Source organism: Peromyscus leucopus, chromosome 7 (genome assembly GCF_004664715.2).
Source record: "Peromyscus leucopus breed LL Stock chromosome 7, UCI_PerLeu_2.1, whole genome shotgun sequence".
Taxonomy (NCBI): Eukaryota; Metazoa; Chordata; class Mammalia; order Rodentia; family Cricetidae; genus Peromyscus; species Peromyscus leucopus.
This window is the reverse complement of record NC_051069.1, coordinates 64,947,313-64,975,209: the sequence shown is the minus strand read 5'-3', so window position 1 is coordinate 64,975,209 and position 27,897 is coordinate 64,947,313. Positions and strand designations below refer to the sequence as shown.

At 40.6% G+C, this 27,897-nt stretch overlaps 1 protein-coding gene across 4 annotated transcripts; it reads left to right on the top strand.

Moving 5' to 3' along the window:
* Positions 1 to 42: 42 nt before the first annotated feature.
* On the top strand, positions 43 to 27,897 carry Kbtbd3 (kelch repeat and BTB domain containing 3). Of its 4 annotated transcripts, none has more exons than XM_028893027.2 (3): positions 43 to 295; positions 17,130 to 17,374; positions 22,638 to 27,897. In XM_028893027.2, exons 2-3 carry the CDS (start codon positions 17,154 to 17,156, stop codon positions 24,238 to 24,240), a joined length of 1,824 nt encoding a protein of 607 aa, XP_028748860.1. In that variant the 5' UTR covers positions 43 to 295; positions 17,130 to 17,153; the 3' UTR covers positions 24,241 to 27,897. The 4 variants fall into 4 exon arrangements, with proteins under 4 accessions (XP_028748860.1, XP_028748862.1, XP_028748861.1 ...); XM_028893029.1 differs by lacking the exon at positions 43 to 295 and adding an exon at positions 302 to 466; XM_028893028.2 differs by lacking the exon at positions 43 to 295 and having other exon boundaries at positions 16,191 to 17,374.

Below are 27,897 nucleotides of genomic sequence, written 5' to 3'. Positions count from 1 at the left end.
ACGTTCACAGACTCCACCCCTACACGTTGTTGCGTGGCCTGGTGCTGCCCCGCCCCCAACCCGGAGGAGGGTAGGGCGGCTCGTGGAGGAGGAGGAGTCGAGTCAGAACTCTGCGGCACTGGGTGACGTCTTGTGACCATGGCTCTGGAGCCTCGGGAAGGGCGGGACTACGGTCTCTCAGAACCGTTAGGCCACTCACAGTGGAGGGAGCGCTAACGGGACAGTCGCACAAGCCAACCGCAGCCGGAGCTCTGCAGGTGGACCTGGGTGGAGACTTGGCGCACTGCAGTTGCAGGTGGGTGAGCTACGGGGTCTGAGGGAAGGGGGCAGTGGAGTCTTCTGCCCAGGGCAAGGGGCTTGTGACCCTTGGCTTCGGTGCAGCCCGTGGGCGCTTTGGAGAGGGAGGGTCCGCAGTGAGGAGCCTGCTGCCACCGGAGTTGTGCATCATCATCACGGCGGCACGGAGGTGACTCTTCCCTGCCATTTGCAGAACTACCCCCCCCCACCCCCCGTACCTCCCTGCCTACCCCGAGCCGTCTCGGTAAAGGCCCTTCTATGTTCAGCCAGCCCCGCAAGGAATCAAGGCACGGCTTCCGCGCACCTTTGGGCCCCATGCTGTTCCCAGACTTCGGCAAAGTCGCACCGGTGCATTTCTGTTTACTTGGTTGCTGTTGTAGATGGATGTTGACGGCTCTTCTGTGAACATCCACTTGAGCAAAGTCTTGGCCGAGTTAGGGAAAAGTTGGTTTCTGCGGATGAATATAGATTCCGCACTTTTTTAGCCTGTTCCCTTCTTAAGGCTGCCAGGAAGGATCTGGAAGGGCCGGCAGTAATCTAATATATACAACCACTGCCCGTGAGTTCTGTACTCCTTAAGATGGCTTAAGTCTGATCCTTATTTGTTCCCATTAACATTTTTGTGATATGACATGCCCCCTCGAGTCTTATGCGGGTACTTGGAATTTTTGAGTATGTGCTTACACACAGACAATACTATCTTGATATAACATCTTGCCTGTTAAAAGCGTGAGTGAGGTGCTATTTAAGATTTGAAGATTGCAGAGAGTTCACAATGTGACACGGTGTCTGCAGCACACATAAAAAGCTACAGTAAACAAAGTGAGGATGAATAAAGTAATCAAGTACTAATGCCCATATCAGTAAATATAATAATTCAGGTTCCTGCTTTACATCTTATGTAATTAAGCATCCTCTTACAGTGTCTCCTCCCCCGTGTTTTAATGATTAGTGTGATGACACGTGCCAGGGCAGCTTGAGTAGGCAAAAGAGGAGCATGACTAGGTTCATGATGATTGGAGGTGATGGTACCAAAGAGTATTGTCAGACATGTTTTCCTGGATAAGGAGAAGAAAAAATACAGAGGTGGTTATAGGAAAATAAGAAGTCAAGGGGTGGAGATACTTTGTTTGTTTGATGTGTATTTAAAGATGAAGAGTTCTGGAATTTGCATGCTATGGAAAGTGTCTAGCAGAGAAGGAAAAATTGTGTGTGTGCCAGAAAGCAAGAGGTCTCATCACCATTCTGGCAATCATTCCAGAGTGGTGGATAGTATTGCTTTTTGCCATGTCCCTGAGCTAGAGATACAGCCTGATATTAAAACTTGTGTCTAGCTATTTGTTGCCATGCATTTTTAGAATAGTGCCTTCTACAATAATAGCTTGTGGCCGGGCGGTGGTGGCGCACGCCTTTAATCCCAGCACTCGGGAGGCAGAGGCAGGCGGATCTCTGTGAGTTCGAGGCCAGCCTGGGCTACCAAGTGAGCTCCAGGAAAGGCGCAAAACTACACAGAGAAACCCTGTCTCGAAAAACCAAAAAAAAAAAAAAAAAAAAAATAATAGCTTGTCTGTAAATGTTCTAACAAATAACCTTCCTTCAACTTATCTGTCACATATGAGCTAGAAATATATTCTAAGAACGGAAATAACATCAAAACACTGCCATGTTTGAAGTTAGTGGTTTCTTTACCTGCTTTGTGCATCTCTGTCTCCTGGCAACTGTACTAACTACCTGTAATTTTCTAAAATTGAAGGCTTTGTTTTTCACCTGAGGGCTTTATATATTTCCCCCCACCAATGATTTACCTTCTCATCATTTATGTCTCAACAAACACATCCTCAAAAAGGCTGTAGTATTGTAGTTAATGACAGCAAGGGCTCCAAAGTCAGACTATCTGGGTTTACTTTCCAGTTCCCCACTTACTCACTATATGTGATTTAAATTAGTACTTAAATTAGCAAAACTTCATTTTTCCCCATCTATAAAATAAGAGATAATAATAGTATTTGCTTTTTATAAGTAGCTAGTGAAGTTAAAGAGGATATAAGGCATGCAGGACAAATAGCAGCACATCCTCATTGGATGATAAACACAAAAAGAAAGAAAATGCGGGAAGTATAGTTGTATGTATGCCGTATTCTCCAAAACAGCTCTAGTTCCTACTCAGTACTTGTGATGGCTATTCTTGGTTGTCAGCTTGACTATCTGGAATGAACTACAATCCAGAAATGGAGGGTACACCTGGGAAAGATTTTCTGCTTGATTTGAAGTGGATAAATCAACTTCTAGTCAGGATGTTTAAGACAGAAAGATACACACCATTGATCTGGATATTGAGTCAGGAAGACATATGCCTTTAATCTAAATCTTAAGGTGGGAAGACATATCTTTAATATGTTCCATACCTTCTTCTGGAAGTCATATAAGAACATAGAAGAAGAAAGCTTTTGCTCTTTCCCCACTTGCCCTCAGCTTACTAGCACATACATTCTTTCACTGTCATTGAAGCTTAGTTCTTTGGGGTTCCAACATATACAGAAGACTAGCCGAGACCTCCAGTTTGTGGGATTGAGGTTTCTTGGATTTTCAATTCATAGCTAGCCATTGTTGGATTAGCTTGACTGCAGCCTAGAAATCATTCCAATATGGATATATATATATATATATATATATATATATATATATATATATATTTTATGTGTGTATATATATATTGATATAGATATATGGGTATATATAGATATGGAGAGAGAGATTATTCTCTAAGTCCTATGACTCTAGAGAACCCTGACCAATACAGTACTTTTGTATAACTAATGTCTATAATAAACTCCATATTTAGAGATCAGTGATGGGAGGCTATAGTGAAACAAAGCCCAGATGAGGTCAAACTCAGCCCAGCCTTAGTTGAATTTACTTTTTCAGGTAGCACGTGCTTTTGTGTCATTGCTTTATAACAAGGATTTGTTGTTAAGCCTAACTCTTGAGATTTTAAGTTTTTAAACTAATTTTTATAATTTCAATATAGTCTGTGTTTGAAAGTTACTTCCATGAACACTTAGCATATGTGTTCTTCTGCATAGTAGTAATAAAGAAATAGCACAGATAGAGTGTATGAATTTAGAATCTGGCTTAAGAGGAAGCATGGAGCAGATTACTCCTGTGATCCCTATACATAAGAGGTTGAGGTAAAGGATTGCCATAAAGATTAGCCTGCTATATATAGTAAATTCTTCCAGATGCCTCTGGCTGTTCTCTCTCTCTCATATCTACAATAAAAACCATAACCATGTTGTAGAGCAGTAAAGGTGTTTTTTGGGTTTTTTTTTCTCTGTACTCCCTCACATGTATCTGGTACAGAAACCTGGGATATAAATGAGTGTTTCACCCCAGGTATAAACAAGAGGGGAGCAGTAAAGGAACTGCTGACATAACTGCTCTGCAATGTGGTGAAGGGAAAAGTGGTTTTTTGTTTGTTTTGTTTGTTTCTTTTTGTTCATAAGAGAAAATATTCAGAGGCATCTTCCAGAATCCAAAGCAGAGAGAAAAGAAGAGGAGAGGAGAGAGTAGACTGAACATGGTCAGCAGGGTGGACATGGCTAGGGCTATGTATGAGAAGAAATGATACTAACTAGCCAGAAATAGAGAATAGAAAGAGCCCAGAATAGTAAAACAGTCAGCTTGTAATGATGAAGAATGTAAGCATTACATCTCAGATGGAAAGGTATCCTGGCAGTCGGGCACCGAGGAATACCACAAAGTCACAGCACATAACAAACCTTCCAGAGAGATGTATTGGGAGGGAAGAACCCAGGAGGATGGCTGCCTCTGCTAGGGCAGAAAAAAAAAAAAAAAAAAAAAAAAGCAGAGAACAGACAGAAGTCAGGACTTACATAGAGTTCCTTTGGGGGGCGGGGGTTGGTGTTGGGAGTGGACCTTTTCAGGGTGAATTTTTCCAAGGTGGATTGGTGAGATTTCATGTCCAGAGCTTGGGCTTTTTACTCTGTAGGGTGAGGGTTGGGTGCAGCCATTAGGACAGTTAGAGTGTTCTGTGGTGGATGGAACCTGACAGTTGGAGGTCCTCAGGGAGGGGTCTGGCCACTCCTGTGTTCCAAGTGGCTAACAGTCCTGTAGTGGTATTTGCTTGGCCTATGACCTTGGGCTAAAGAGTGGGAAGGAGATGGTGTTTCTTGCCTTTGTTCATGACCTCTTTAAGGAGAAGAGAGAGGCATCACATGTTTCTTTCTTCCTGTGATCCAAAGGCCAGGTGCTTTGGCACCAGAAAGAACAGAGGACGACTTCAGCTGTTTACTCTGTTCTGTATTCGTGAGTGTATTTTCTCAATTTATATCTTAATAAATCCCTATTACCCATTAAATAGACTCACACGGATTGATCTTAACATGTTTCCCCTCTTTTTTGTTTGTTATTGATAAACAGTCAGGTTACTGGAAAGAGGAGTGATGTTATCATAGACTACTGCCATTGGATAGGGTCATCATAGACTACTGCCATTGGATAGGTCATTGAAGTCCTGTGTGGGTAGACTTGATCTTCACCATCGGGTGTAACTGGAGTTGCTGGCCTCTCGCTCTAGCTGGGAGCTGTAATCCGAGGGTAGTGACTGATTAAAAGTCTGATTAGAAATGTTTTGAATCTATTGTTGAAAAAAATCTAGACAAGATGTTTATAGGGCAGCGTTCAACTAGTAGGATTAGGAAAAGGAGGAGAAAGGGAGTTAAAAAGGGTAGTATCCAATTCCATATTAGACTTGTCAGTGAGCCACTGGCCAGAGGCATCGAGCTGTTTCTTGAAGATTTATCTGGAGTTGTCAGGTCTGACTGATACAGAAGGAACATTCTTTTCTGAGGAAGAGACAAAGACCACCTCTCTCTGCTGTTAGTAAATTTAATCCTTGCTGATTTTGTAGCACTTATGGCCATGAGGATGTCTATTTGGCCCTGAAATATAAGGATGGTCTGAGCCACCCATTGGTGATCCTGGATGAACTGACAGGAAAGCAGATGGTACATAGCTAGGTGATTGTACCCAGGACTGCAAAAAGCGTAGGACCCAAACTGCTTATTTGTCATCCCATGCTGCTATAAACCCTGTGATAGGAATTGGCAAGTTCTTTACCAGGTACCACCCCTAGTTTTGGAACAGGGAGCTCCAGGGCACAAGTCCTAGACTACCCAACAGGTAAGGTAGGTAGTGATAAACCTAAGTGCCACAGAGAATCAAGGCATTGTGGGTGTTTAGGCATAGGGGCTAGGAGGTAGTACCAAGGGTTACGGAATTACTGTTGTCTGTGAAATTCAGTGTGCTCACAAAGCATGTTCCTAAAGAGTTAAAGCAGTCTGTGATATTGAAGAGAGAGATGTGTGAAATGATATGAGAGGGAGGTGGGATCAGTATCAAAAAGGGATGATATTAGGGATATAAGGACCTTTGAGGAGCTTTGGACCACTTCTACCTGTCTATACCTAGGGGTTGAGAGAGTAGGATGTGTACCCTCTATATTTTGATTATGCCTGATGGATGGCTGTGATAAATGCTATAGTAAAGTTTACTAAGGCCTCTGTATCCCATCTGCAGTACCATGAGTCATCAAATAGAATATAAAAGATTGGTCATTTTGCATAAAAGGTAGAACACTTTCCTGAATATGCTTCATATCTCCTACAGGGCCAGTAAGGACATCCTTCATAAGTCTCTGTTCCATGTCAACAGTGATCTCTATGATCATAGAGAAAGCAGGCATAGGGGACCGGTGTTTCAGATGTCAATGTAGGTGTTACAAGGACAAGTATCTCTTTTTGGCAAACTGCTGGTGAGCAGTCTCCAGATGCTACCATGTGAGTGGTCTGGTAGAACCATTAAGTATAAAGGTTTCCTAAACCTTTGAAATCTTAATATAACAATAGCATAGAGGAAGAAAGAAATCTGAAACATTTTTCATTACCTTAAATCACTTTCTTTTACCTTCAGAATTTTTATTTACATGCCTTAACCTTAAAACACTTTTTTATAACTTAGAACTTTTTTAAGCTTTTGTATCCTCAGACCTTTAAAAACTTTCTTAAACCCTCTAAACTTACTGAAGCTTTCACATTCTTAGACATTCATAACTTTCTTAGACCCTCATTGCAAATGGGCTGCATTTTCACCAGTAGCCCCTCTTGGGCTCTCTTTAGGAACTTCAGTCCTACCACCCAGTGCCAAGTCTCAGGTTCTCTCTATGAACCCTTCATGTCCTTTTAAAACTAACACCACCTAGGTGATTCTTTGTCTACCACTAAGAAGTACATTCTTGTATGAATACATGGAGGTGTAGCTTTGATGCCTCATTAAAGCATTGTTTCTTAAGTCTTATCATAAACCTGTTTGTTGTGGTTTTTTTTTTAAATTTTTGTTTTTAAAGGCAGGAATTATCACACAGAAATAGAAAAAACAGGCATGGGGGTAAGCACTGGTGAAGGAGAAATAAATAAGGGAGTTAAAGGGAACTGAATCAGCCTTTTATAGCCTGATAAAGAGCAATTTCATGACCCTATTAGGACAGGCTCTTGGTTAAAGGTTGGGGTCTCTTGAACAATAAATATCCATTTGTAAGAGCTACCCCAGACAGGTAGAGTTAGGAAGAAGTACAGGAGAGAGCAAGTTTAGCTATAAAAGATTTTCAGACCATTTGTGTAGTGGCAGAAGTTGCCACTATTGAAAATTGAACATGTCAGTTTAGGCCATCAAAATGTACTAAGGCCAAGCTGTTCCTAGTAACAGAGTGATGCTTTAATAAAAATCTAAGACCATAGAGGAAGAGAGGAAGGGTCTCAAAACAACTCTGTTAGAGTTTCTATAAGCTCCTAGTGGGAGCTGAGAGGTAAGAGAGAAGCCCAGGAGGGTATAGAGAAGCTGTGAGAGTTCCAGGATGGAGCTGAGAGATTAGAGAGAACAAGTTAGAGGCTAGAGCCTGGCCAGGTAGATATGGAATATTCCAGAACCCCTGGGGTAGGACAATCCAGGAGAGTTGGGTAGAAAGATGAGTATCCGGATCAGTCCATGTAAAGACAAAGGTATTTTGTGACTGTGGATCAAGATGTATGGAAAAGAAGGCACCCTTGAGATCTGGGACAGAGAAATGGGAAGGTCTCAGAGGGGATGGTAAAGAGGATGGAGGTTGGGTACTATGGGGTGAAGGGGAACTACTGTTGAGTTGTTAAGTCAGAGATCCTAAACCAAGTGGTAGGTTCCACTGTTGTTAGTCATTCCCCCCACCCCAGAGTATGGGAGTACTAAAGGGGGAAGAAATGGGGTACAGAAGATTCTTTCTTAGAGGTGAGAGATAAGAGGCTTAAGTCCCCTGAAGCTGTGAAGAAAGTGGTATGGAGCCTGGATGACATATTTGGTGAGGTTTGGTGAGGCTCTTCCCCTATTCTGATAATAAACAAGAAGGAGAGGTGGGTCCCCAAAACTCCATCAGGAGTAAGAAGGTGGCCCCAGTGTCCAGAAGGAGAGAGATAGATCACCCTGATATTGTGATGTCTACCTGAGACTCCCAGTCAGAGATGGCAGTGGTCAGGCCAAGGGAGGATCGTGGGAACCTGGGCCCCCTCAGTTGTCTGTGGCCAGATATAGGACATCATCTGAAGGGCCACCTGAGCTTGATGTCCCCATGCCTCAAGGGACCTGGGGCCAGTCAACACCCCAAAACCCTTCTTGATGGCACCTTGGACATGGTTTGGGTGGTTTACATGGGTTCAGGCAGGCCCGGGCTAAGTGACCCTCCTGACTGCCTTTGAAACAGAGACCCACAGGCTCTCAGGCTTTGGGAGGCCAGGGAACCTACATGGTTGCCATGGCCACTTGAAAAGCCTTAGCCAGAATCAGGTATTTTTGCTTTCAGGCTTTTTTATCTCTGACATGGTATACCTTAAAGGCTACGACTGTGTCTTCTGCCTGAGGAGTCAGGGGTCCTTTCTCTAGACATTTAAATTAGGCCCTAGTATCAAGGAAACTCTGGGAGAAGTGGGTCTGAGAAGTTGTTTTCCATCTGGGGTCTCAGGATCTAGACTAGTATATTGTAAAAGGACCTTTGTGAGGCGGTCTAGGGATTGAGATGGTTTATGTTTGTACTGGATGACCTATTAGATTATTTAGTGATTTCCCACTTTAAGGGTGGCCTTGTGAAGACCAGCTAGGAGGCAAGTTAGAAATTGATCCCAAGCAAGGATGCCCCTTCAGGATACTGTAATTCCATTCACCATCATGGTTAGGGACTGCCTCAGTCCTGACTGGGTGGGCAGCCTGTCACTAAGGAGGGAGAAAGGGAAACTAGAGATGCTGGAGAGGAAGATGAGGAACTGTGGGTTGAGGCTAATAAGGGAGAGGCTTGTTAGTGGGATCAAAAACAGTGGAAGAATCATCTGGTTTGGGCCTCACAGCTAGGAGGAGTTGTACCTTGGTTGGCTTATGTCATGTGGACACTTTTAAGATGGGAGTGAGGCAAAACCCATCCTTTCCAACCCCGCTGTCTGTCTCATGGCCGCCTCTGTCCCTATGGGGGGGACAGGAACTAAGATGACAGCAAGCCCCATGTTTCCTTTAAGATGACCTATGTGTAGATTTTTAGCTGTCATCCCTGGTGTTATGAGTTTTAAGTTAACCCCTTTGTTACAAAATTTACAGGGTTATAAACATCTCCAATATGCTTGCAAATCTTTAGGTACAGAAAGTTTACACAGTAGTTTTACAAATCTTGAGATAAGATTTATACCTTAGGAAAAGTTGTAGAGAGTTAAACCAAAACCAAGAGTATGAGATGAGTAGCAATAGTCCCCACTGGGAATAGTCTGTCTCTTTATTTTGTTTTGCTCTCCTTTCTCTGTCACATAGTCAGGTGGCTCACCTGATAGGGGAGATTTTAGAGGAAATCTTTTAAACAAACATGCTTGGATGGGGGAGGGGCAAGCCATACCCCATACCCCAATTCCAGAGCCAGCTTTTAATTGAAGTGGGACAACATAAAACAACAGTCTAATGCCATTCATATCTAAAAGACACCTAAATCCCTGTAAAACTGAATCTGATAGGATAAGAACAAATAAAGCTTAGAGATAGGAAAATTTTGAGCTCTGGCTATAGACAGAGGCGTTGCAGGAGGGAGCTGAGCCAATGAAGAGTATTTGCAGAATGTGTACACAGAGCAACTGGCCTAGTGCTTTGCTTTCTCCCCCTGTTGCTAGGTTTGGCTCCTGGCTTCCACTTTGCAACGAACTTACAGATCTATCAACTGGTAACTTAAAAGACAGGTTTTTTAAACAATGAAGGGGTTGGGGGGTGGAGGGTGGTGAGGAACCAGACAAAGACAGGGCTTGGAGCAGAGAAAAAATTGGGAATGGGGAATCTCTTTTTATTTCCCTGATCACTCCTAGTATTTGTAAAGTTCCCAAATAATATTAGGATCTAGGGGGCTTTTAGGTGGCTCTCTGGATTGATTATCTAGTATTGAGGCCAAACTTGATTGCAAAAGTGAATAAACTTAAGGCCCTTTAGATCAGATGCTAGGTGTTTGAGTCTGGAGGTTTTCTTAGAGGCATTCTAAGGATGAATTAGAGGCTGTGGGCACATTCCCACGGATGAGAAGAAGGGAAATGTCCCTGCAGCCTGTAGTTGTGGGCATCTCCGTGAGTCAGTGAGGACCAAACTGCTCGGTGGGTTGTCACCACACTTATTGGGGATCAGGGCCTTAGCCTGCCTAAGCCAGAGAGACTGGAAGCCTGGTAACAGGACAAAAACCAAGCTCTGAGATGGGAATGTAATCCACAGGAAAGGGTTGGAGAACAGAGTCAAAAAAGCCATGAGGACCTAGAGGAACTGTGGCATTGTAGGCAGCTCTGAGGAGAGGGTGGGAGAAGAGGGCAGGAAGACGCACAATAATAGCCCAGTTAGGTCTAAGGAAACTGCAGGATTGCAGCTCCAGGGGTGGGGGTATAGGGTCAGGTGAAGAGAGCTGGCTGGAGCCTTAAAGACTGTGGCTGGGGGCACCTCTACCTCCAGGAGTAACAAGGGAGTGCTGGACACTCAACGGTCACCAAAGAGGAAACTCGCCAAATTGCCCTTGGTGGATGGGGTGCCAAGAGATTGGTGAGCCTGAAGGTGAGTCTCTTGTGGGTGAACTGGAGATGAGGGATAGGATCCTAGTGCTGATAAGAATTCCAACCATGCCCCATGGTCTCAAATGCTAGGTAGGACACTTAGTCATCTCCATTTCCAGGTCACACGTCCTGCGTGACCCACACCCCATAGTTATGTAGTCACGTAACCTCATGATCTGAGATTGGGCCTGTGTGTGCAGATGCGTCCTGGCCTTTATAAGGCAGTGTCATATTCCCGTGTGTGTGTGTGTGTGTGTGTGTGTGTGTGTGTGTGTGTGTGTGTGTGTGTGTCGTCTGTCTGTCTATCTGTCTCCCCCCCCCCCCCCACATACACACTCCGTCTCTTTCTGCCAGGCCTGGTTTCTCCTGTCCTATCCCCTCTTCTCTCTAAAAAAAGCCCATTCTAACTCTGGTAACCATGGCTCATGACTTCTGCCGAACAATCAGTGCCATTATCCTTTCAAGTGCAGCTTAGATCATGATGAAAAATGCAGGCACTAAGAGAGGCTAGCCAAATGTAAGCACCAAATGTAAGCATTACATCTCGGATGGAAAGGTAACCTGGCATTCAGGCACCAAGGAATACCACAAAGTCACAGCACACAACAAACTTCACATAAGAGATTTATTGGGAGGGAAAAACCCAGAGGGTGACTGCCTCTGCTCCGACAAGAAACAGCAGAGAACTGAGCAGAAGGCAGGGTTTATATAGAGTATTTTTGGCGCAGGATAGAGGGGTGGACCTCTTCAGGGTGAAGCTTCCCAGGGTTGGGATTGGTGGGATTTCATGTCCAAAGCTTGGGCTTTTTACTCTGTAGGGTAGGGGCTGGATGTAGATGTTAGGACAGAGTGTTCTGAGGGTGGAACTTGGCAGTTGGAGGTCCTTGGGGAGGGGCCTGGACACTCTTGTGTCTCAGGTGCCTTACAAGGAGTAGCTGGGGGAGGGAAGCCCATGAGCTGGAAGGAGTTTAGGGTGAAGGAGATGAGAAGGACTAGGATGTCAGTGTGGACTTTGAAGTGTATAAAAGGTATTTGAGATACTGAGGGCATCTAAGGCCAGCATGTACTTTTGATATGTTGATAGGTAGCCATATGTTCCTTCCGTAAGGGAAATGGCTCTTTGGCAGATGGGAACTGGTTTAACAAGTTCCTGAGGGTGCTGAGTTTTATCTGGCCACTAGAAGTGCTCTTGTAGTTCAGGTTGAGCTCATTTCTGGACTATGGACTACCTTTTGGAGTTTGGGAAATTTGAGTTTTCTTTAAACCTGACAGTTATTTTATAATAAAGTTATAGGCAGGAGCCTTCTTGAATTCAAAGCTAGCCAACAGTGTGAGGCCCTATCTCAAAAGTGATCTATTGTGGTAACTTTTGAGCAGTGCCTTATGAAGATCTATCTTGTAAATAAAACTGTTTTTCTTTTCTTTTTCCTTTTTTTTTTTTTTTTTTTTTTTGGTTTTTTTGTTTTGTTTTGTTCTGGTTTTTGAGACAGAGTTTCTCTGTGTAGCTTTGGCTATTTTGTAACTTTCTCTGTAGACCAGGCTGGCCTCCAACTCAGATCCACTTGTCTCTTCCTCCCAAGTACTTGGATTAAAAGAGTGAGCTACCACCACTCAGCTTTAAAACTGCTCTCTAAGCTTTTGGTTGATGTTGAAATGGAGCAGAAGAGTGCTCTACAAAGCATGGACTTCAAGTGAACAAGCATGTTTCTATACTGAATGAAAAAGGATACTGTAAAGAAAATCCAAAGTAGCACTCTGTGGGGGGAAAAGGAGAAAAGTTTATTTCAAATTGCCAAGGCTGTCTCCCAGGAAAGCAAGGTGAAGGGATGGGAAAGATGCCCAGGGTTAAATGGGAACTGGAGAAAGGGGGCTTGTGATCAGTGATGGAGGGAGCCTAGAGGCTAGCACTGACCTTGGCAAGTTAATAGGCACCACAGTGATATGGTAATAGAAAAGCCACAATGACTGCCTTTTAGCAAACAGGATCTTTCTTCAAGTCCCTGAAGGAATGGGGGCTTTTGTCCAATTTGCCTGACCTTGGGAAAAGGACTTTCTTGAGTGACCAGACACAGCTTTTTTTGTTCTTAGGAATGCTGTTTAATTTGAGTCTCAGCTTGCTATTTTGAAGAAAGTATTGTTAATGACAGTCTTAAATAGTTGATATATCAATATTGAGTGAGGTAACCATGGATGTCCTTATGTGGTCGCTACACAAGTGTGTGGGTTCACGCGGGTCCGTGGAATGAAGACACAGAGGCATCTTAAGAATGAATCTAGCCTTTCATGGCTGCAGGGGGTCCAGCCTCAAAGGACTGAAGCACTCTTCCCTTCACCTAGGACAAATTTATTTACTCTTTTTTACAGTTTAGATAGTTAATTTCCATACCTTCAAAGCAACCCAAAAGGAGCTCCCAGAGACCAAATGCCAGGTGCAAATTACTTCATTTCTCAGGTACCTTGGTTTTCCTGGTTTCCTGGACCAAGTTTTGCATAGGCCTTTGATCCTTGGGGGACTCTCTGATCCTTGACTCTCAGACAAGATTCACATAGGGCAATAAGAGAAACAAAAGGTAAGAGAAATAAAAGGTGTGGTTAAACAAAGGAAGGATTAGAGGTAGGTGCTGCTCTCTGGAGCCAAGCCAGGAGCTCAGCAGGAAAGCCACTACACATGGAGATTATCCAAAGTCCTAATGATACAGACTAGGGGTTAAAGAATTAAAAGACAGGGAAAATCTCAAAGGTAACAGGTAGCAGACAGAATCATCAGCAGCTGAAGAAAGGCATTTACTGGGGGTAAGAACACATGTATGCAGCAGACACACAGAGAAAAAGACTCTCTGCCAAGCTGGAACTCTAGTCTCCTCTCCAGAGCTGGGATGTTTACAGTCTCTGAAGAGTTTTCTCCTAATTTGAGGGTGGTGAGTTTGAATAAAGATAGAATGGTTACCCACAACTGTTGTGTAGCCTGTCCTCAACCAACCTTGAACTTGTTGAGACAGTACATCAGCAGGCTGAGAAAAAACCCCTACAGGGCCTTTGCTTTAAGCTGCCAGGCATTTGTCTCAAGTCAGGAGTATGAAGAAGGAGCCAGCCATCTTGGAAATTTGCCACCTTTATTACCTAGCCATGACCAGAACCTATCTGTCTGTCTTCCAGGAAGTCTGTCTAACTCTTAGTCTCTCACTGGTACTGTCAGGCTTGTATCACTAAGCAACTACAGAAATTCTAACCATTTGTTGTCTACTAATATTTACCGCTTAACAGAGTGGAATTTTTATATATAATGCTGTTGTCTAACTTATTGTGTAAGGGTCCCAAGTTTTTTGCTTTGAGGTATGGATATTTTTGTAAAACGGCAGGAGAGAGTGTTGGTTTTTTTGCAATGCTCTTACCCTGTGAGGAAAAGTCAGGAAACACGACAGAATCCACTAACAAGAGTTTTATTAAGATGAGGAGAGAGAGAGAGAGAGAGAGAGAGAGATGTGCATAGGCCTGTGGAAAGATGTGTGTGGTGTGTGAGGGGGCCAGGGAATCATGGCACTGGCTTATAAAGGCTGAGCTGTGCCTGCGCACACAGGCCCAAGTGGCTATTCCATGCTTGCACATAGATAACATGGTTGTGCCACGTGCTTTATACAACCATGTAAAGCCACAGGGTCCTGGGTCACGCAAGACATTTGACCCGGAAATGACTGGGTGGAAATAACTAGGTGTCCCGCCTGGCCTGAGTGACCATGCCCAACCATGGGGGCATGTTGGGAATTTCTATCAAAGAGGCCTTGGCAGGTGGAGCCAACATGTCCCATGGCTGGTGAGGGAGACACGCCATGCAGACATGGTGGGCAGCTGCCAAGGGGCATGATGGAAACTCACTTACACCATGCAGACACGGCACCCACGTGGAAAGTTTTATTGGGAGAAGGGAGAAGGGAAGAGAGGGAAAGCAGGCGGGGCCTGGGAGTAGAAGAGAAGGAGAAAAGGGAAAGAGGAGGTGCACACTACCTCATGGCAAGAGAGAGGAAGGGAGAGAAGAGGGAGGGTTTTTTTTTAAAGGGGACTTTACATAGGATGATGTTGTCAGGGCACTGGGTGGGCCAGGACTGAATGCTACCAGATATAGTTGCTGAGTTTAAGTTATTATCATCAAAAGTTCTCTTCACACCTACCCTCTTTTCTTTGTGTACTAATATATTCCATGTTTCTCTCATTTTTTTAAAGTACCTACTTTTTATTCTAGCCTGACCTTGTTGGATTTCTTAAAAGAATCATCGAGGGACCAGAGACCAGAGAGCTGGTTCAGTGGGTGAAGCACTTGTCATGCAGGCATGAGGACTTGGATGTGGATCTGGATCTCATGTGAAGTGGCTCTATCAGCCTAGTGCTCCTAAAGAGATAGGAGGCAGAGATAGGACAGTCCCCATTATAGACTAGCTAGCCTGGTGGACACAGTGCGCGCGCGCACACACACACACACACACACACACACACACACACACAACCACTACCACCATCAACATAAACAAAAAAGAAAAATTTATACAAACCATTCCCTTTTCTTATAAACCCATTGTAACACTGTACACTCCACCTCCAATTCCTCAGTGGTTCTTATTTATTCCTTTCCTTAAAGGGGCCATATTGAAGATCTCAGACTTCAGACGATTCCAGCCATAGCTGTCTGCAATCTGACTATCTACAGTTATGTGAAAACCCCAAGCAAGAAGCTCCAGCTAAGTACCCTGAGAGGAATAAATTGTCCTAAGCCACTAGAAGTCAGGGGATTTTAAGGAAATGAATAAGTACAACAGAGAGGTACTAGGGAATCAGTTTCCCTGTTTCTCTGATTTCCCTAGTTCTCAGCCTTCTTTCCTGTTTATTTCCTTATTTTTTGCTGTTAACACTTTTGTGTTTGGAGCTGAGTTTGTTATTTGGGAAGTTAATGATTATCTGTGTAAGTATTGCAACTCAGATGGAAAGGTATCCTGAAAGCTGGAAACCAAGGAATACCATAAAGTCACACCGCACAACAAACCTCACACAAGAGATTAGGAGGGAAAAAAAAACAGGAGGGTAATTGCCTCTGCTAGAGCAAGAAACAGCAGCAAACTCAACAGGATAGACAGCTTATATAGAGCTTCTTAGGATAGCTTTTTTTTTTTTTTTTTTTTTTTTTTTTTTTTTTTTTTTCTTAGGAAGAGGGTGGAGCTTTTCAGGATGGAGATTGGTGCGATTTTATGTCTAGAGATTGGGCTTTTTGCTCTGAAGAGTGGGAGCAGGGTCCAGCAATTAGAGTATTCTGTGGATGGAACCTGGAAGTTAGAGGTCCTCAGGGGAGGAGCTTACAATCTAGCCTCCCACTGTTTTTGCATTCTTTACCTTGTGTTTAGAACACCCTTTAAAACATTAGTAGTATTGGCATGCTGTTTTTCTTTCTGCTTTCAACTAGGACACCTGGGACCAATGTTTTCTTTCTTTTTTTTTTTTTTTGGTTTTTCGAGACAGGGTTTCTCTGTGTAGCTTTGCGCCTTTCCTGGAACTCACTTGGTAGCCCAGGCTGGCCTCGAACTCACAGAGATCCGCCTGCCTCTGCCTCCCAAGTGCTGGGATTAAAGGCGTGCGCCACCAACGCCCGGCCAATGTTTTCTTTCTAATGGCCATTTGTTAGTTATGGTTTCTATTGCTGTTAATAGACACTAAGACAACAACTCTTATAAAAGAAAACATTTAATTGGGGCTGGCTTACAGTTAAGAGGTTTAGTCCACTTTCATCATGGCAGGAAGCATGGCAGTGCACAGGCAGACATGGTTCTGGGAAAGGAGCCAAGAATTCTACATCCAAATGGCTAGACAGCAGGAAGAGAGAGTGACCCTGGGCCTGGCTTGAGCATTTGAAACCTCAAAGTCTGCCCTCCCACACACCCCCAAACACACTTCCTCCAGCAAAGGCCACACCTTCTTATGGTGCCACTTTTTACGAACCTATGGGAGCCATTTTCAATCAAACCACCACAGCCATAAATCAACTAATACCACCAAACTCGGGTGGCTTTTTTTAAGTCAGTTCTCTTGTGAAGGTCAGGGTTAGGGTTAGAGTTAGAAGATACGAAGTCAGTATGTCAGCATCAACATTTTAATCCTGATTTTGCCACAAAAGATTGTGCTTAGAAGAGGAACACATGTATAGAATGTATACTAAAAGAACTACTACTTCAGGAATAATATTTAATAATATTTAAGACATGTAATGAAGTCCTAAAGAAGGTAGGTATTTATACAACCTCTACAGTCAATCCTATGATAATAGATATCAAGCTTCAATTACATATTTCCCAATTCAAATAAAAGTTCAAGAAGAATTTTTTATTAAATATCATAAAATCAAATGTTTAAAGTTTACTATCATATTATTTCTATTGTAATTTCACACCATGAGTACATTGATTAAAATTCATTTTATTTATTATTGGGTATTAATAAGCATGTGGATGTCAGAAGATAACTGTATGAAGTTGGTTTTCTTCTCCCACCTTTATATGGGGTCTGTGAATCTAACTTAGGTCACCAGACTTGCAAGGCAAGAGCTTTTACCTGATAAGCTATCTTGCCAGACTGAAGAGGGCAAATTAAGTCTGAAAATTTCATTAGCTTCCTACAACATTAATTTTTTTATTCCAGTTCTAAGAACGGGTTGAATTGGCTATGGATAATTCATACAATTTCGATGAACAAGGCTCATGGAATGGAATCTCATCTGAAATGAAAAAGAATTTCCTTGCATCAGAAGATCATGGACAGAAAATTTTAAGCGTTCTACAGAGTTTTAGAGAACAGAATGTCTTTTATGATTTCAAAATAATAATGAAAGAAGAAATAATCCCATGTCATCGTTGTGTGTTGGCAGCATGCAGTGACTTCTTCAGGTACTCTACCCCCATCTATACTTTATATTTTATATATGGAAAAAATTACATTGTATTTTAAAACTCACTGCCTCCTGAACATGCTATAGCAATTTTTAATTCTTAATAAAAAGACTTAATTAGAACTAGTTTAATAATAGTGTTTGAATAGGGACTCTTAAGCTACAGCTGTAAAATTAAGAGTCTTTCAAGGACACCATCCCCAAAGTTCTTTAAAATTAGTTCCTTGAGCTATTCTGGGTGGGAGTGGGGTTCATATGGGGTCAGCTTTGTTGAAATGGCAAGTCAAACAAAAATAGAAGCTGAGTTTAAAGAAAATGACCAAGAAGAAAATAATTTTAGTTGTGTCCATGCCATCTCCCAGGTGAGGAACTCGAGTCCAGAGGACTTAATATTTCTCCTTCCACATATGGTGGCTCATGCCTATAATCTCAGCATTCAGGAGGCTGAGGAAGGATGATTGCCATGATGATAGTGAGTTTCTGATGCATAAGGGTAAAGGTCTGATGTATTATCATAGTGCTGTGGCAGTTGTCTGCTGGCCAGTAAAGAGAATGGTATCTTGTGCTGACACCCGCAGTCAGCCCTCCTAGTTTACCGCAGTAAACTCAAGTTCTCACTTCAGTACTCTACATTGTGTCCAGTTTGGGAATAAAAATTAAGTAGGGTTTTACTCTCTCAACCAATTTGATAAAAACAGGGTAAGATTGAATATATGAAGCAAAATGAAAAGTATACTGCATTTGCAATTTTTTTAAATCGGTAACTGAACTTTGTGCTGTTCTGTTTTCAATCATTAATTCAAAACCTGCTTTTTATAACCATGTAATTTAAGAGCTGCTGTACTGCCATTGTAGTAAATTGTATAAGCTAGACTTTATTTAGCAAGCAGTTCTTGCCATCTGCTACTGATTGAACACCTGCCTTTGGAGTTTTGCTTTGAATTTGGAACTCAGTACTGCACAGTGTTCTTGGCCAGAGAAGCTCTAGCAGTCTTGAATTAGCTATTTACTTAAATATAACTTTCCTTCTCTGCTTTTTGTTTCTTCACATACTCTTAGGCATTCTTTGAACTATGTTGGGGCCTCAAGTGTTAGTCTCTGTTACCCCCAGGACACCTTTGTCTGCCCTCCTCCTTTTGAACTCAGCTTTCCTTCCGGTAACTTTTTTGTGTCCCTTATCCTTACAGATGTGGCCTTTTGTTCACAGGCATCTGTCTAGTTAGTGGTTAAATACTTAGTTTCTAAGTATATATTCCCTAAGCTAAATCCCAGATCCACTATTTACTAGTCATGTAATCATCATTACATTAGGTAAATCACTTACCTTCTTCAGACCTAGGTCTCCTCACTATTGACAAGGAAATTAGAAAAATAAAAATAGGAATTAATACATAGGGTCATTCTAGAGTTTATAAAAGAAATAATGTATAAATGGTTAGCATACTGTATTTTACATTCAGTTAATGTTAGTCAATAAAGTTCTTGTTTTGCAACGTAGCAAAACACAGAAAGATCCTGTTCTGAGCATACAGTGTGATTTCCCTTCATTGTTTTCAAGCTAATACAACAAGAAGTTTTTGTAAGCATTTGAATTTATAATCCTCTGCTCTTATCAAACTTATTTTTTAATTGAATAATTTAGTACGTTAATTATTTGAGAGCTTTTTACATGTGTATATTGTCTTCTGGTTACTCTCTACCGCCTCCTTATCGCTATTTAGCTATATCAATGTCCCTTCCTTCCCCAGCTGTCCCTTCTCAGTGATGACTTTTTTGACCCATTTAGTTTAACAAGGGCTGTTTGTGTGACTACTGGGTTAGGCATTTAAATGCTTTAACACATACATACTATTTTGTTCAGCTTATTCCTAACTTTTCCTCAAGTGACTTAATGCTGAGCAGATAGGCAGTTAAATAATTTTAGCAGTATTAGTAAATAGTACATGACACAGCAGAACCTCATATCCTCTCCTAGCTTTTTGAGTCTGCTATTCATCTTTTAAAATCACTATTAGAATAGAATACTAGTTTTCTTTTTTAATTTTAGACTGTTTTAAATAGCAGGAATGACCAGTTCTTTATTGAATTTTGTTAAATGAATACATAGCTCACATGAAAATATATACAAATGTGGCTAGAAACTTAATCATTTATACTCTTAAAATAAACCATTAATTCATAATACTTGTAGTTTGATAAAATTAACTACATTGCAAGAATAATGTAAAATAAAAATGTCAGAAAAGTATGCACTACTTATCACAAATTATGATTAAGATGTAAAATCAAGGAACTGAAAAGGAATCACATTCTTACAGAAAACTACTTAGGATAACATGACAAATATGAGTCACATAGAATCCTGGGACTTGAGAAATTGCTCAGTGATTAAGAGCACCTGCTGCTCTTCCAGAGGTTCTGGGTTCAATTCCCAGTATCCACATGGTAGCTCATCTGTAACTCCAGTTCCAGAGGATCTGATTCCCTCTTCTGTTCTTCACAGGCATTACTTGTACACATACATACATGCAGACAAACCACCCATATACATAAAATAAATAAAACCTTAATAGGTAGGTAGGGTAGATAGACAGACAGAGATGTGGGGAGAGGTGAGCAATCTATTAGGAAATGTTTGATTTCTTAAAATAGTAACAGTTAATACTTTGCAATGATTAAGTCACTTATTCATCTAAACAACTCATTTTTTAAATTATTGACTTTTTAAAAATTTTACATACTAACCACAATTTCCCTTCCCTCCTCTCCTCCTGTCCCCCCCATCTCCTTTCTACCTCCCCCCACCATCACCCTCCATCCACTTCTCAGAAGGGGTAAGGCCTCCCATGGGAGTCAACAAACCATGGCATATCAAGTTGTGGCAGGACTAGGTCCATGCATCAAGGCTGGCTGAGGCATCCCACCATAGGGAGTAGGTTATAAAACGCCAGCTCATGTGCTAGGTGCCCCACAAACAGACAAAGCTACACCACTGTCACCCACATGCAGAGGGTCTAGGTCAGTCCTATGCAGGCTCCCTAGCTGTCAGTCCAGAGTCTGTGAGCTCCCATTAGCTTGGGTCAGCTGTCTCTGAGGGCTTCCCCATCTTGATCTTGATATCCCCCCCACCTTGCTTATCATCCTTCCTCCCTCTCTTCAACTGGACTCACAGAGCTCCAGCCCAGTGCCTGGCAATGGATCTCTGCATCTGCTTCCATCAGTTACTGGATGAAGGTTCTATGATGACAATTAGGGTAGTCACCAATCTGATTATCGGAGATGGCCAGTTCAAGCACCCTTTCCACTATTGCTAGGAGTCTTTGCTGGGGTCATCCTTATGAATTCCTGGGATTTTCCTTGGCACCAGATTTCTCCCTAACCCCATAATGACCCCCTTTATCAAGATACCTCTTTCATTGCTCTCCCTCTCCATCCCTTCCCCACTAAACAATTCATTTAATCCCTTTATTTTGCAAGTAATTTTATTGATAGTGATATGATTTTCCTTGAGTATGTAACCTGAGGTTATTTTGTAGCATATTAATAATCTTTTAGTTAAAATAACGTATCCGTTTAGAACTTCCCATTACAATGCAAATTAATATTTTAATTTATTTTTTCAGATTCATTAGCCATGCTTTTTTCTTTTTTTATATTATTCATGTGTGATACAAGAAAACAAGCATTAATAGAATACCTTTCATATTCATTATTAATGAAACCTCCTGCTGGTCATGTAGTCAATAAGTGAAGAAGCTGCATTATCACTGAGATAGCTGTCTCTTGGGGTCATAAACTTAATACTGCATTGAACCAATAATGTAGTACATAGATACATAGATAGTATATAATATAATCATTGCTCTTTAGTATTTCTAAACTGACATACATTGTTGAAGGTCCTTGTGTAACATACAGCATACATATAATTTTGTCACTACATTTACTTGGCTTTGTATTAAGAAGAATCAAATAGCCTTATAAAAAGTCTCTTTATCATTCTTTTCCTTATTCATTTGAAAGACCCTGTCATATTCTTCAGGTAGATGCTGTGCTCACTAATAGATTTATTTGTTCTCTGGGACAGACTCAAAGTAAAAAGTCAACCCCAACACCACCAAGTACAAGCAAGTATTTAGCTATGTATAGCACAGGTATAGCACACATAGTATTTGTCTTAGTTGCTTTTCTATTGTTGTGGTGAGACACCATGAAAAAAAAAAAAAACAGCTTGTAAAGGAAAGTGTCTAATTTGGCTTAGAATGTAAGATTAGGGTCCCATGATGGCAGGGCAAAGGTATGGTGGCAAGAACAGCTGAGAAGTCACATCTTAGTCCACAAGCAGGAGACAGAGAACACACTATTAATGGCATCACTCTTTGAAACCTCACACCTCCACAGGACCACCCCTTCTAATCTTTCCCAAATTGTTCCCCCAACTGGGGACCATGTATTAAAACTTGAGCCTATGGGGGTCATTCTCATTCAAACCACCACAGTATTTTTTATAATATCAGCACAGATGCAGGCTGTACAGTAAAGTACATTTTATTCACTGGTACTTCCAAATGACCTGTAATTATTGTGTCTCCTGAGTTCAAGTTAGTCCCAATCTCTTAATTTTAACTTCCGAGCTGGCCTGATTATTCAGATTCAGAGAGCAGTCTGTCACCCAGTGGTTGTTACCACAAAAACATAGGTTTGGCCCTTTTTTTTGGGGGGGGGCGCTTTGTGTGGCTTAGTTTTTGGCCACACAGTCCCTTATACAGTATGAATCTGATTTCATAGATTTTCCCACAGAGCCATACAAAATCATTGGTGGCAGTGGGCCCTTCATTGTGTTCTCTGTTTGATGTAAATTTTTGAAGCCTAAAACTTTGAACATTGTATGTTGAGAAATGTAGTTATTATCACAGCTGTAATTAATTTTCCATTGAAGAAAACGGAGTTATATAGAAGAACTAACCAGTGCATAAAATTTGAACCACTTTACAGCCTTTTTTTTTTTCATTTTTTACTATATCTCAGCTACATTGTATAAATTTTTAATATGAAGGTTACATAATATATCATCAGATGAGTATTATGGCATATAATTATTTTAAATGTTAAAATAGTTCATTAGGATGCCATTAATTGTGGTATCATAAACATTTTAAATGAACTAAAGGGTAAAGAAACATCTGTATGGTAATATTGATAATAATTGTAGAATAAAATACTCCTGTTTACTTGTTCTTCTTTCTTCTTTATTTTTTCAGGGCCATGTTTGAAGTAAACATGAAAGAAAGAGATGATGGAAGTGTTACCATTACTAACTTGTCCTCCAAAGCAGTAAAGGCATTTCTTGACTACGCCTATACTGGGAAAGCAAGAATAACAGATGAAAATGTGGAAATGTTCTTCCAGCTGTCATCCTTTCTGCAGGTCCCCTTCCTGTCCAAAGTTTGCAGTGACTTTTTAATAAAAAGCATCAGTCTCGTCAATTGTTTGCATTTGTTATCTCTGTCAGACAGCTACGGCTCTACCCATTTGTTTACTCACACTTTATGCTTCGTACAACGTCACTTTCATTTGCTATTTAAATCCAGAGAGTTTTTAGAGATGAATTTTGGAGTGCTACAAAAGTGTCTGGAGTCAGATGAGTTAAATGTGCCTGAAGAAGAAATAGTCCTGAAGGTTGTCATCACATGGATTAAATACAACTTAGAGTCCAGGAGAAAGCACCTGCCTCACTTGATTACAAAAGTAAGGTTACATCAGCTACCCGAGGACACACTTCAAGACTATCTGCTCAATGAAGAGTGTTTACTCAAAAGCACAAACTGCTTTGACATAATTGTGGATGCCATTAAGTGTGTGCAAGGTTCTAGTGGCCTCTTCCCTGATGCTCGACCATCCACAACTGAAAAATATATATTCATCCATAAAACTGAGGAAAATGGAGAAAATCAATATACATTTTGCTATAATATTAAAACTGACTCATGGAAAATACTGCCACAATCACATCTTATTGATTTGCCAGGATCTAGTCTGTCTAGCTATGGAGAGAAAATATTCTTAACAGGTGGTTGTAAAGGGAAGTGCTGTAGGAAGGTTCGACTTCATATTGCTGAGTCTTACCATGATGCCACTGACCAGACCTGGTGCTACTGTCCAGTCAAAAATGAGTTTTTCTTGGTTTCAACCATGAAAACTCCAAGAACCATGCATACATCAGTCATGGCTCTCAATCGATTATTTGTTATAGGTGGAAAGACTAGAGGATCCCAGGATATTAAAAGTCTCTTAGATGTTGAATCTTATGATCCACTATCCAAAGAGTGGACATCGGTTAGCCCTTTACCCAGAGGCATCTATTACCCAGAAGCCAGTGCATGCCAGAATGTCATTTATGTTCTTGGATCTGAGGTAGAGATTGCAGATTCATTTAACCCATCCCTTGATTGTTTTTTTAAATACAATGCTACAACTGACCAGTGGTCTGAACTAGTAGCAGAGTTTGGGCAGTTCTTTCATGCTACTCTAATTAAAGCTGTCCCAGTAAACTGCACCCTGTATATATGTGATCTTTCCACCTATAAGGTATATAGTTTTTGTCCTGATACTTGTGTTTGGAAAGGAGAAGGCTCTTTTGAATGTGCAGGCTTTAATGCGGGTGCAATTGGGATTGAGGATAAGATTTACATATTAGGTGGAGATTATGCACCAGATGAGATCACAGATGAGGTGCAGGTTTACCACAGCAGCAGGTCAGAGTGGGAAGAGGTGTCACCCATGCCAAGAGCCTTAACTGAATTTTACTGCCAAGTTATTCAGTTCAACAAATATAGGGACCCATGGTTTTCTAATCATTTCTAAAAATAATATTTGCATGAATGGTCTAAAATGATGCCTAGTAGAATTAGTAAAAAAGTATCTTACTTAGCACAATAAAATATTCCTTCTATTGAAGAATGACTAGAGATGTATGCTGTCTATAAGTAGACAGTTACCAGAAAGTTAAAATATAAAATACATTTTACCAAAGTTACATTAAATGTAATTTAATATTAAATAGTTCAGAATACTTAGTATTTTCTTATGTAAGTAAAAATTATAGGTTTTGACCCTTTGACTTTAAGGTAAAGGATGACAAAAAAAATCAGTGTTCATAAATGTGTAACATGTAGAAGGGAGAAATCTCTTGAGGAAGGGAAAATGGCCTATATACTGTCACATTGTGTGACATGAAGATAAATTAGAAATAGGTGAGACGCTCACATTGAACATTGTAGGTCTAAGAATTGTTGAATCCCTATCCTTTTCTGCCTGCTACTTAAATGATTTCATTTTACCTTTGTTGTGGTCAGTAATTTTCTAAAAATACATTTCTTCACTCTTCTGGTCAATATACTAAGAAGAGTTTGGATTCATTATGGTATATGATATTATGTACATGTAATATGTATTTGTTATTAAGAGCATATTTGAGCACTATATAGTGCTAAGCCATTGCAATTACTATTTTTTTACTTGCTGGTTTATTTGTTTTTAGTATCATTGTGAGACTGAGCTTTTAATAACATGATAGCTTTCATTTTTTGTTTCAAATTTGGTAAATTTACATTTTTTATTTAGTTATCATCCTAATTGCACCAAGCTTTGACTGTGTCTTAACAAATAAGCCACTGAGTGATGTTCTTGCAATCTGAAATGGTACTTTTAAAATGTTCTTTCTATATCACTAGTGCCTGTTCCCCCAACATAGAGGATATAGAAATTTTTATCTCTAGAGAAGTTGGTCATTATAAAGTAGTGGGTTTCTTTTTGGCCTTTGTATACATGTTTGTCTTTATACTTTAGTTCCTATTCATCTCTTCCATTGCCTCCACCCATCCCCCAGGTCTTACTCTAGCTGGTTTCTTCCTGCCAGATAGTCCCCCTTTTGCTTCCAGGCCACATGCATTTCATTACCCTCTCTTCTGCTCCCTTAAGATCTTTTCCTTCCTTCAAAGTTGTCTTTCTACTTTCATGTCTCACAAACACATACTGTATACATGCACGGATTCAGAAACAAATCTAGATTCTGCATGAGAGAAACATGATTTTTGTCTTTCTGGATTTGGCTTTTTCACTTAGCATATTGACCTCTAGTTCCATCCATTTTCCTTCAGGTGCCCTAATTCCATTTTTGAAAGCTGAATGTAATTCTATTGTGCATATATACCACGTTTTCTATATTCATCCATTGATGGTCATCTAGGCTGATTTTGATATCCTGATATTCTGATATCCTGACTGTTGTGAACAGAGTGCAGCAATAAACATAAATGTTCATTAAGAATCCTTTGTGTGTATAACCTGGAGCTGCAGTAAGATTCCAGGGTTTAATTAGTACTTGACCAGTTTCCTGCCATGGGTTCTAATTGTCAAGCACCATGTTGTTTTATGACTTCAGTAAATTATTCAAGGTGAATCAAAGTGACAGGACTTCTGATATCAATAGTTTCAAAATCTGTCTTTGTCAGCTTCAACCAGAGCATGACCATTCTTGTTCATGAGCAAGGTCATTCTGCTTTGCAAGAGGTATGCTTGTTTGATTGCTCTAAAAGATACTGCCATTTTAGGTTTTAATACCTCTGATTTACATCTTAGCAACTATATAGATTGCACAACTTAGAATTAGTGTGGTTTCCTACACTACATTATAAATATTAATTTGTAGTAAGTGTAGTTAATGTTTACCTAAATGAAAGTTCTTTGATTTTTATCACATAAATGCAAACACAAATTTCAGATGCATTTTCAAAGTACATTTGCATGCAACTTCAAAATTGGGCTATCAGATGTCAGTCACAGGGTATTCAGTACAATCAATAGCTCTTTTTAAGCATATTGACTGGTGGCTGTGCCTTTTCTTTCATGTGTACTTAAGAAAAAGAAAACTCAGAGGATGCTTCTCTGGCATTCTTAGAGAAAGCTGGTAACAAAGAGTGGCCTATGTGGGACTAGTAAGTATTTCTTAGTAAAGTATGCTTAAATAATATCATCAGTGAATCTAGGAATTATTCATTTCTTCCCCCTCCAAAAAAGAGAAACTAAATTAAAACAGTCCCCTCCCAACAGTGTTACATTATCCAACCCTTTTTATTTCTGCTATTCTCTATGGTAATGTTCTTGACATCAAGACCCAACTGGTTTACTTGGATTTGTTGTCTTTTCTTATGGTTTGGAGCCTTTGGTTATATTGCTGTGTTTGCTTTTAAACACGTTCATTTCTTGCCACCTCTATACATCTACACCCTGTGCTTCTTTCCAGTTGTCATTATGGAGAAAATACTATGTCCAGTCATAAAGCTCAGCCTCTTCATTTCTTTATCACCACCACAACAAGCTTGGCTCCACTAATGTCTAATTTTGTATTTCCTTGACATGCTTTCATCTTAACTGCCCCAGTGGGGAAAAATGGCTCTGTGTTCAGAATCTCCAGGACTCTATCTACATTGGATCCTGTGTTCCATGACTACACTGGTACCTTCAGTGGTCTTGCCAGTCACTGTGGCCTCATTGCCTAAGAACAGAACTTATCACTCTGACTCTCTTCATTCTGGTTTTCTAATATGCAAATCTCTGTGGTCTCTGTGGTCTATTTTGAGAATATAGTATCCTTTTATGACATCTTCTTGTAGGTCTTTTTTTTTTCTTTCTCTTTAAAGTAGTTTTCCTTTCATGTTGGCCTTCAGCCAGGACTACATGTAATGGCCAAATAATTGGGCTCACTGTCCAGACTGCTGTCATTCCTGTGGAAAAAAAATTGTTAACATTTCTCCATCCTGTTTGTGTGTGTGTGTGTGTGTGTGTGTGTGTGTGTGTGTGTGTGTGTGTGTGTTTGAGACAATATTTCTCTGTGTAGCTATGGAACCTGTCCTGAAATTTGTTCTATAGACCAAGCTGTCCTCGAACTCACAGAGATCCACCTGTCTTTGCCTCCCAAGTTCTAGGACTAAAGGCTTGTGCCACCATGGCCTGGCTCATCCATTATTTTTTGTCTTGCTTTACTTCATTGTGAGTATACATCTAGAAATACTTGAATATTATCTCCTAAATATTGAATGTATGTATATAGCATTATTAAATATAGGAAAAGATTAACATATGAAATAAAATTAGAGTTGATGAACATTCTTGTTGTGATCTTCAAACTTGAGTTAAAATGCAGCATACCTTTGTTCATGTACAGTCTTGAGCAAGAGTATTCACATAATTAAAATTAAACTCAACTCTGTATTGGTAAGGAAAGAAATATTTATCATAGAAACATTCATTGTATTCATTACCCATGACAGCTGGGTTATTTGAAGGCAACCACACATTGCAACAAATTCTACTTTTTCATATACTAAGAAGAACAAATAAATATGTGTTCATTGTGTTTGGCTCAATTATACATTTGACAACCAAAGTCTGAGACAGAGCTAATCTGTTTAATATTTTGATATTTGGAAGCAATAAAATACATACTGGAATAGAATGCTA